The following is a 10,417-nucleotide window of genomic DNA, read 5'->3' as shown; positions in this document are numbered from 1 at the left end:
GGGGCACAGGGGTCAACTTCAATGACAGAAAAGGGTACAGGAAAGAGATACATTTGGTCCTAAAAGTAAGTCCTGCTACTCACAATTTTGCCGATGACCTGCCCAACTCAAGAGATGTAACAACAATTTGTTTACCCCTCAAGAGTTTAAAAATACTTTTAGAGAAAGAACAACATAAGGCCTTCATACAAGAAAGCTAAATTTACATTCTTTAACAAAACCTTATTCCAAGGTTCTTGTAGTGTATAGTCTTATTTATTCAACAGCATGGTCTTGGGAAAAAAATTAAATAACTTCAGCATCGGTTAGGCTTGTAGTTTTGTGGGTTTTACCTAATTTGTAACACTATTATTCTAAATAACATGTTCTTCCTTTAGTTATCTACTATATCATAGTCTTATCTTTTTTAGGCATGTCAATGTTCATAATTATGAGCGTGTAAAATAATAATCCCTGCAGAACCTGTGTTCTATAAATGGACATTTATTTCATAACCTTTGCTAGTTACTTGTTTATAATAGCGATCTTGGATGAACTCATTTGTCATCATCATTTTCTTTTTTATGAATACTATAAAAAGGAAATGCATTTGATGACAGGCTCCAACACAAACTGATCCATTTAGTTGCTCTCTAGAGTAATGATTATGTTTTCTGGTATGTCAATGTCCTTTTTTGTATGATCCTCCAAGGACAATTTTCTGGAAACACCAGTATGGGCACCCAAATCATGTCTAAGACTGTTCTGGAATTTATGTACTTTAAACAATGCAAAACAAAACTATATATATATATATACACACACATACATATATATAATGCCTTTTATCAATTGAAAATACTATGTCTGGGGAGTTAAAACTGCCACAACAGGAATTTGTCCCATGGTTTGCGAGGTTGGGAGTTCGCTTCCTCCCAGTGTCGACAACCTTCCGGCTGGCTGGCAGTCCTCGGGGTTCCTTGGTTTTGCAGTCACATGGCCATGTCCCTTCCTTTCTCTTCTGGGTTCTGTTGATTTCCGGCTTCTGGCTCTCCCCAGGGGCTTCTCTCTTTTAAGGTACAGCCTCCAGTAACAGGATCAAGATCCACCCTGGTGCAGCTGGCCACACCTTAGCCAAAAAGAAGGTCTTTGGAAGGTCCTATTTATACTATGGGCTCATACCCACAGGAATGAGATTATAAACACATTTCCATTCTCGAGGACCTAATTCAGCATACCACACCGTTCAAGGGTGGATAGAGTTAAGTGCTTATAAGAATATTCAAAATATTTCCTCTCCATTGAGAAATAGCTGTAATTTGTTTCCTGAGCCTTTGACTGATACGGAAAAAGTCATTTCTCCGTAAAGCTTTATGTATTAGCATCGATAGACCATCCTGAAGGAGAAATAAAGTGGAAGAGAAGAGCAAAAATGATTTTCTGAGGGATTTAAATACATATAGGCTGGGAAATGTTTTGTTTCGGTGCAAACTCTGCACATGGGTGCATCATTTCCATTTGGGAGTTTGTGATTGCAGTTTCTCCCGCTTGGAGGCATAATGGGAGAAGATTGGCTTGGGGGAGTGGGGAGGAAATGAGCCCGTCTCATCTCGAGCCGTCGACATTTTCTATGACGGCGCAAGGTGCTGCAGAGAAATGATCTGGAATTCATTAAGCGTCAGGAGGGGAGGGGGGCGGGGGGGAGCACGCCTTCAGGAGTGGTTCTCTCAGAGACCGCGATCGCCCTCTAGGCTGCATTTACCAGCACGCTTGGATGACGCATCTCTGGCCACTTCGCCGCCAGGGCGGCAGGGGGAAGGGGCCGGATGCCTCCCGGGGCGAGGACTGCGTGGACCAAAGAAAGAGGCTGGCGACAGGAAGGGGAAGGAAGAGCTCTGGCCAGCGTCTGAACAGCGGCCGCAGGGCCACCTAAACCGTGCAGTACTAACAAGGCGCGCGTCACACGCAGCCTCCCCCCGCCTCGGCCACCCCCTGCGCCCCGGCGTCCACCGCCGCCGTGTGTCGCCTTCCTGTTCGGAAGTCTTAGTGGGTTGCTGGGACAGAACAGGGGGCGCCTGTCCCACCCTTCAGGTATCCGGTTGGAAGGAAAGCCAGTCTCAACAACTTGCATGGCTCGGTTAAATGATCAGTTTAGCAGACCATCCGTCTCCAACCGCTCAACTTTTGGGTAGGGGGAGGTGGAGCTCACCCGCGACCTTCCTTCTCTGACCCAACCACAAATCGCACCGGGGCGCCGCTCCTCTCTTCCACTTAGGCCCTTCTAACTTAAATTCCCCCGTTCACGGCAGCGCTTCTTTGAGAAAACGAACCTTGTGCTTTGGCTTTTTTTCTGGACCTTATTTGTGAGGATATCAGTCCAGTCACATTTCTTGTGTGCCTTGCTGGGAGTATAATAAACCCAGGACACTGGTGACTGCAATTGTCTGGGTGATGTTGCAACGGGGGGAATAAATGGCCCAAGATTGAACTTTGCAGTTTGCTCCTTTCCTGTATGGCGTTTATATAAAGCAGGGTTCACGACAGAGCAGGACAGCCAGGGGACCCTGGCTCGTGCTCCGTTGTTATCTGGAGCGGGCAGCCTTATCACAAACTTTCAGCAGGGAGGCTGTCCTCACTCTCTTTGGGCTCTACCTCAAACCTCCAGAAAATAATCCCCAACGCTCAGACCCCCGGCGACCTGAAGAATGAAAGAGGATACTATAAAATCCCCTCTGAAAGGTCTGTCTGCTCTTATTACTGTAATGTAAAGATGCTTCAGAGGATTTCAGGTGGCTTGGTATGGGGTGGAAGCAAGAAGGCAGCAGGTGGTATGGGGGGAGGAAGCGCGGAATCGGATGGAAATTTCCATAATTTAATACTTTAAAACAATCAAACAGAACCCTTTGTACGGGTGGATGTTTCTGGGCCACCAGATGAAAACGTGATCTCTCCAGGGAGGAGGGAGCCGGCTGAGATGCCCTAGGCTCGTTGAAGGATGAAGCATGGGTTGTGGGACTGTCGGAAGAACAGTCGGTTTACAGGAAAAACTCCTGTGAGAGGAAGGAGAAATGGGCCGGGTCCCGTGGCTTGGACTTTCCTAAACTTTGCCGTCGGCTGGAGCTTCCATTTCGGGCTGTAGGAAGGGCTTTTTAAAGAGTGGGTGCTGCACAAAATTTCCCGGCCCGCCGCCAGGAGACGGGGGCTGCGTCCCCCTCTCTCAGCTAGGGATTGTTGTCACAGAGGGAACCGAGAAGCAGCTGAGGCTGGAGATCCCCGGAGGGCGAAAGGGGTGGGGGTGGGGGTTTCCCCCAAGCGCATCCCGGCCCCGCTGCACGTGCACACCAGGCCTGGATTGACAGTGGCATTTCGGAGGGTGTCGCACCCAGCCGGGCGCTGGAAGGCGGCAGGGCCCTCGGCGGCCGGGGGATACCGCCGAGCAGCCGCGGCGCCCAGCAGCGGCCAGCGCCCGGAGCCGGGCCGCGGCGCTTAAGGACCTTGTCGCCCGTCTCCTCCGCCCCGGGTCGCGGGGTCGCGCAGCCCGCGGGGTTGCTGGGAGGCACCGGCACCGCCGCCTCCAGTGCCCTCCACCGCGCGCCCTTCCCCGAGCGCAGCCACCCGCGCATCTCGTCGGGGTTAACCAGCCCCCCGTTCCGTGGGTTTTGAAAGAGCGACGTGATAAAACTCCAGGGAGATTCCTGGGATTCCTGGGTCAGCACTGAGAGGGGCCGGAGGAGGGGAGGGATGCGCGAAGGCCTTGCCGGGCAGCGCAAGGTGACCCGGCGCAGTGGCCAGGTGGGGGAGCGGGAGGGGGCAGGCCCCCCGAGGGGAGCCGGGCGTGCCCGGGGTGGGACCCCTGCACCCCCCGGGGCCGCGCCGGCCGCTGGGCGCCGGGCCAGCGCTGCCCTCGCTTTGCCACTTCCTCACGTGTTCTTGGCGCGGCGGAGACTCAAAACATACGGGGCAAAAAAAAAAAAAAATACATGCGGAAAGGACAGAATGTTCTCAAAGATTACTTGAGGGAAAAAAAAAAAGTGAAATGCGGACTGTACTTCTCCCCCCTGCGTGCAGACTCGCACTTGATTTCCGCCCCCTCCCCTCCACATTCCTGACCTCTCCCTCCCCCTTCCCGCTTTCTTTCCTTCCTTCCTCCGCTTCCAAGTTCTGGGATTTTGCAGTCCCGGCTTTGGCCCAAAGCACAAAAAAGGCGTTTTCGGAAGCGCCGCGGCCGCGCACAAGGGCCACTTGTTTGTTTTGGGGCGCGAGGCAGGAAACCGGGCGGCCTGAGTCACGGCGGCCCGCGGCGGCGGCGGCAGTGCGGGCTCGGGCTCTGGGCGCGCCGGCCGCCTGCCGCCCGCTATGGGGGAGATGCGCGGCGCGCTGGCCCGCGCGCGGCTCGAGTCGCTGCTGCGGCCCCGCCACAAGAAGCGGCCGGAGGCCCCGAAGCGGAGCGAGTCCTTCCTGCTGAGCGGCCTGGGTGAGCGCCCGCCCGCCCGCCGGGGCCCGCCGGGGCGCGGGGCGGGGGCGCGGGGAGGTGGCCGGGTGCGCGCGAGCGGGAGCGCCGGCCACCGGCCGATCGAGGCGCGCGGGGCCTCCCCGGGCGCCGCCGCCTGCGCGCGCCTGATAAGCGGGGGGCTGCGCCGGGCAGGCGGGCCGGGTCCCGCGCTGGGAGGCGTCTGCGCCGAGGGCCTGAGCGGCCGGCCCGGGCGCCGCCGACCTCCCCGCCGGCCGATGCTGGGGGCGAGGCGGAGAATCGCCCCGGGCTCCGGGCCGCGGGGCTCGGGGCCGCCGGGCGCCACGCGGGCCCGCCCCGGGCGCTCCCTGCAGCCGGGGCCGCGGGCCGCGGAAGCCGCGCGCCGGGGGCGGGGCCGAGCCTCGGCCCCGCCCCTCATTGTGGCGCGGGCCCGCCCCCGGCGGCGCCGTGCTTATAGGGCGGGCCGCGCGGCCGGGGCGCACTGCCGGCTCCGCCGCTCCGGGTTGTTTTCTGCTCTCTGCGCGCCTTCTGCTCCCTGCGCTCCTTCTGCGGCCATGAGGGCGAAAACCGAGGCTGCCAAGGCCACCCTCACTTACTCCCGCATGAGGGGGATGGTGGCCATCCTCATCGGTGAGCGTGGGGCGAGGCCCGGCGCCCGGGGTACGCGGCGAGTGGTTTTTTGAAGGTCGCGCTGATCCAATGAGCGTGTGTGGTGTGTGATACGTGTAGCCGACTGAACATTTATTTTTCATTTCATCCGTAAACGTGCCTTTGTTTCTCCTCTGTAATTCGCAGCTTTCATGAAACAGAGGAGAATGGGCCTGAATGACTTCATTCAGAAGATCGCCAATAACTCCTACGCATGCAAACAGTAAGTTTGGGGGGGATTTGAGGAAAGGAAAACAGTGTCGTTCGGGTTGACTCGTTTTAAGACTCAGTAAAGCGTTGGTCAGGAAGAGGAGGTTTCCCCGGGAGGAGCAGATCTTTTTTCACCCAAGGTTCCCAAATCCTTAAAACATTTTGAACATTAATTTACCGATTTGGCTCATTACGGGCATGTAAGATAAACCTTTAACATTTGCCCAGCTCACGCCCCCTCTCCACGAACAATACGAATTTTTGTGTTTTACGGGATTGATTCTTCCCTTGAGCTGATTTCTTTTCAACTAAGTTAGTTAGATGCTTTCAGTTTAAACACCCTGGAAAATGTGAGCCAGACACTCATTGGTGACGCTCGCGTGCCCCCCCGTGGCGAGAAACGAGGTTCTAAATTGTTTCTTTAATCTGGCAGCCCTGAAGTTCAATCGATTTTGAAAATCTCCCAACCTCAGGAGCCGGAGCTTATGAACAACAACCCTTCTCCTCCCGTAAGTATCCTTCTTGTAATGCATCTGTGAGGAAAATTGGAAATGAGTCAGTCAGTATTCCTCCATCGATGAATTAAAATAGCAGGAATGCCTCATTAGTTCAGGGCATAACAAGTGACAGAGGTATTGAGTCAGTGGAGTATTTTCAAAGGCATATTAGATTTTTTTTTTTAACCTGCCTACAGTAACACTGGACTATTTCCATGCTGTCATTTGAAATATTGGCTCGTGTGTTTGGAAAGTAGCTTTCCAGTATGCTTATAGCTGTAGGACAGACACCCTGGACTTGGCCTCAGTGTTTGGTAGATATAATGTCTTTGATGCTGCCTATTAAAGTTGTCTTTGATGGAAGGATATTAAAAGAAAACGTTTTCTTTTCCAGCCAAGTCCTTCTCAGCAAATCAACCTTGGTCCATCATCCAATCCTCATGCTAAACCATCAGACTTTCACTTCTTGAAAGTGATTGGGAAAGGCAGTTTTGGAAAGGTAATTTCAGATACAAAGACCTCATTATGTACAGCGTCTCATGCCCACTTTTGACATGCTCCCTGAGTGTGGATAGCGCAATGACTTTTTTTTTTTTAATATTGAAATTTCAGGTTCTTCTAGCAAGACACAAGGTGGAAGAAGCGTTCTATGCTGTCAAAGTGTTACAGAAGAAAGCGATCCTGAAAAAGAAGGAGGTATGAGATGTGCTTGAGGGGCTGGGGCCAGAGGCAGCACCCATCGAATGATCTTGACCTTGGAATTTGGGTGCCAGTTTGTAACATATTGCTAAATCTTAATTGTCCTTTTCCTAGGAGAAGCATATTATGTCCGAACGGAATGTCCTTCTCAAGAATGTGAAGCACCCTTTCCTGGTGGGCCTTCACTTCTCTTTCCAGACGGCAGACAAGTTGTACTTTGTCCTAGACTACATTAACGGTGGCGAGGTGAGCTGAGGGCATCGGAGCTCACGGTTGGGTCCCTGCAGAGTTGACCCGGTTTTAGTTTGAGAAGGTTTTTCCAGAGACTGGGGGTGGGGAAGTTACCAGAACTAGCATTTCCTTTCAGCGGCAGGGTTTCCACTAGTTAATGGGCTATTTAAGGGCCCTTCCTACGATTGTTCTCTTCAGCCACGAATGTCAAGACTAATTATGTGCATTGTGAAAAGGCTTTGGCAACCCTGGCTGACTTTTGCTCCTTCTCCTGCAGTTGTTCTACCACCTCCAGAGGGAGCGGTGCTTCCTGGAACCGCGGGCTCGTTTCTATGCTGCTGAGATAGCCAGCGCCTTGGGGTACCTGCACTCCCTGAATATCGTTTACAGGTGAGCGTGGAGGGGTGTAGTCCTGGCTTCCGGTAGATCTTTAACGTAATTATCTCCTAAAACCACGCTTTCCCTATTGCAGAAACTGGCTCAAACCTGCCCCCAGGGAATGAGCTGGCCAGGCTGGTTTCTAATCCAGACTATAAATTAGCAAAACCAGGGCCTCCTTTTGCATTTGCTCAGCAACTGCAGGGAATTGAAAATGCTTCCAGCAGTCTTAGGGGTGACCTGGAATCAGGGCTTTCTTAGGAGGTGAAATTAAAGTAGACCACTGCTTTTGATTTTTTTTACAGAGACTTAAAACCAGAAAACATTTTGCTAGATTCCCAGGGACATATTGTCCTTACCGACTTCGGACTCTGCAAGGAGAACATCGAGCACAACGGCACGACGTCCACCTTCTGTGGCACCCCGGAGGTGAGAGCACTCTCGATGTGTTGCCGGGAGAGGGACGGGCGATGATGCCCTTCCTGTTACCCAACAGACTGTTCTCAGACGGGTTAGTGCACTTCAGTGCAAGAAAATAGATTGGCTGCTTGATGCAACCCGAGCAATTCCCGGGTCTGCATTGCTTTACTTAAAACGAGCTGTTTGCCGGCAGCCATAAAAGATTCCTAAATTCCCAAGTAAGAATATTGCAAGTCCAAGAGCTTCCCAAATGCCAGGACCTATAGGTGGCAGTCAGAGTATAGCAGTTTTAATGGGAAGTAACCTAGCGAAAGCTCTCCCTGAGGTTCTCCCGGCCCTTTCAGATACACACCAGGTCTTGGGGGGTCCCTTGGCCTCACGGGCTCTCACCTCCCTTCCTCCTACTCTGCCTTTCAGTACCTGGCCCCAGAGGTGCTTCATAAGCAGCCGTACGACAGGACCGTGGACTGGTGGTGCCTGGGCGCCGTCTTGTATGAGATGCTCTATGGCCTGGTGAGTGGCATGCCGGGATCATGGGCTGTCCAGGGTCCCTAGAACATTTCCTTTCCCGACACTCCACCTGGCAGGCCTGTTCATAAACGCTTGCCCCTGTCAGTCATCTAAAGCTGGGAGGACCAGTAGCACGTGGATTAATTTCCTAAGTGCTAGTAAATTACTAGTCAGTGGGGTTTTTTTTTTCCCCTCTAAATTCACATTTTCCTAGCTAAGACCACACTTAACCTGTGAAAAGCATGGTTTATTAGCATATACCCTGGGATGTCTAAAGTCAAGGGCAAAGGAAAAACATCAAGGGAAAGACACCTTTTCTCAAACCCAGCTTAACGTGGTGCAGTGTCACCAATCCTGTGGACCGTGGGAAACTCTTGAGTTCATCTGTGGCTCCCCCTCTCTTAGCCTCCTTTCTACAGCCGAAACACCGCCGAGATGTATGACAACATCCTGAACAAGCCCCTCCAGCTGAAGCCAAACATCACCAATTCTGCCCGACACCTCCTGGAGGGCCTCCTGCAGAAGGACAGGACCAGGCGACTTGGTGCCAAGGACGACTTCATGGAGATTAAGAGTCACGTTTTCTTCTCCCTCATCAACTGGGATGACCTCATTCATAAGAGGATTACACCCCCTTTCAACCCAAATGTGGTGAGTATCTCCTTTCTAAGGAGAGTGAGGCCCAAAGGCTGAGAGTGGGGCAGCCCTGCAGGAGTAAAGAAAATTCAGAGGCCCATTATTTTCTCTAGAAAAATAAGCGTTCTTGCCCTGAACAAGGCTCACAAAGGGTTTGATGTATTTATTGGTGCATCAGAAGGCACCGCAAAATGAAGCGTGTTCTCCCTCTAGCGTTTAAACTTGGTGTGGCCTCTGGAACTTAGTGGGTGAGCTAGGTGCTGGCAGGAACTTGCCTGTAGAATAGAGAAAGCATCCCGGGTCAGGCCTCCCCGCGAAGTCCTGACGCTGTGCTTTTTTCCTCCTCTACCAAAGAGCGGCCCGAGTGACCTGCGGCACTTCGACCCCGAGTTCACCGAAGAGCCAGTCCCCAACTCCATCGGCAGGTCCCCGGACAGCATCCTCATCACGGCCAGTGTCAAGGAGGCCGCCGAGGCCTTCCTGGGCTTCTCCTACGCACCCCCCATGGACTCGTTCCTCTGAGCAGACCGAGGGCCGGGTTGGAAGGATTTCGCGTGTTTCCCGAGGTTTCTGTTAGCCTTTCGGCAGAGATGCCTGCCGACGGGACATCTTTAAAGAGAATTTGCACATCTCTGGGAGCTGGGCAGTCCTCATTGCACAGTTTGCTGGAAGCTTCTTGAAGAACACAGCCTCCTTTCCGGGAGCTCTTCCTTCCACCGTGGTGCTATCCCTGAAATGAGCATCCGAGCGCTGCCTTAGACAGGTGCAATCTTTCTGTCAAGAAGGAAGACACTGTTCTAGGGAAGATCTGGTGAAGGTCTGCCTGGGCTCTGATGTGGCTGTTATGAAATGTGCCTTTCCTGTGAGGTGTTCGCTCCAAAGGTTTTCCTCTTGCAGAGTGTTCCAGTCCTTTCTTTTTCCTCGTGGGTTTACTGTGCAGGCAGTGGTGTGAGTGTGGTGTGTGTGATCACAGGTGGGTTTAGCGATGAGCATCAGTGTGACACTCGCAGGGCGCCACAACGTGGGACATTGTTCGTTTCTTCCATATGTGGAAGATAAATTTATGTGTAGACATTTTTTTTTGTAAGATAGAGTTAACTAAAATTTATTGAAATGGTCTTGCAATGACTTGTATCCAGATGCTTAACGAAAGCATTGCTGCTACAAATATTTCTATTTTTAGAAAGGGTTTTTATGGACCAATGCCCCAGTTGTCAGTCAAAGCCGTTGGTGTTTTCATTGTTTAAAATGTCACCTATAAAACGGGCATTATTTATGTTTGTTTTTGTTTTTTTTGCATTCCTGATAATTATATGTATTGTATAAAAAAAAGTCTGTACATTGGGTTATAATACAAGTATATTTAAACTTACAGGCTTATTTGTAATGTAAACCACCATTTTAATGTACTGTAATTAACCTGGTTATAATGCGTACAATTCTTCACCCTACCACACAACTTTTTTTGTGTGTGATAAACCAGTTTTGGTTTGCAATAAAACCTTGAAAAGTATTTACATAAATGGTGTGTTCTTTCGCATATTTTGGTTAAGGGGGGGGGCAGTCAAAAATGGATCAGTTCATCATTTAAAACCAGGAAAATGCTGGTATAATTCCCAACTCGGTTGTTTGCTCCCAAAAGCAGTTTCTCACTCCGGGGAATGGACTTGGAGCCAGTTTATATTCTAGGTCTACTTAGCAGACATTCATGGCACCATTGATTTCATTCATCCAAACA

General features: G+C 51.6%; 1 protein-coding gene across 3 annotated transcripts; it reads left to right on the top strand.

Annotated features, from left to right (window-relative positions):
- The first annotated feature begins 2,527 nt into the window (after positions 1-2,527).
- SGK1 (serum/glucocorticoid regulated kinase 1) lies at positions 2,528-10,192 on the top strand. 3 transcript variants are annotated; one of them, XM_058307516.2, is made up of 11 exons: positions 2,528-2,718; positions 5,246-5,321; positions 5,742-5,817; positions 6,200-6,304; positions 6,418-6,501; positions 6,619-6,750; positions 7,013-7,125; positions 7,419-7,542; positions 7,951-8,046; positions 8,449-8,694; positions 9,034-10,192. In XM_058307516.2, exons 1-11 carry the CDS (start codon positions 2,685-2,687, stop codon positions 9,199-9,201), a joined length of 1,254 nt encoding a protein of 417 aa, XP_058163499.1. In that variant the 5' UTR covers positions 2,528-2,684; the 3' UTR covers positions 9,202-10,192. The 3 variants fall into 3 exon arrangements, with proteins under 3 accessions (XP_058163499.1, XP_058163497.1, XP_058163498.1); XM_058307514.2 differs by lacking the exon at positions 2,528-2,718 and adding an exon at positions 4,229-4,453; XM_058307515.1 differs by lacking the exon at positions 2,528-2,718 and adding an exon at positions 4,924-5,080.
- Positions 10,193-10,417: the final 225 nt, after the last annotated feature.

This window comes from Dasypus novemcinctus, chromosome 11 (assembly GCF_030445035.2).
Source record: "Dasypus novemcinctus isolate mDasNov1 chromosome 11, mDasNov1.1.hap2, whole genome shotgun sequence".
Taxonomy (NCBI): Eukaryota; Metazoa; Chordata; class Mammalia; order Cingulata; family Dasypodidae; genus Dasypus; species Dasypus novemcinctus.
This window is presented reverse-complemented; position numbering and strand designations above follow the sequence as displayed.

What these genes read in the sequence shown, in the direction of transcription:
- SGK1 (XM_058307514.2), top strand. Translation starts at nt 4,336, where the DNA reads ATGGGGGAGATGCGCGGCGCGCTGGCCCGCGCGCGGCTCGAGTCGCTG. An exon ending in AACTCCTACGCATGCAAACA is followed by an intron (nt 5,322 to 5,741) that starts GTAAGTTTGGGG and finishes TTAATCTGGCAG; the next exon opens with CCCTGAAGTTCAATCGATTT. An exon ending in TCCCTGAATATCGTTTACAG is followed by an intron (nt 7,126 to 7,418) that starts GTGAGCGTGGAG and finishes TTTTTTTTACAG; the next exon opens with AGACTTAAAACCAGAAAACA.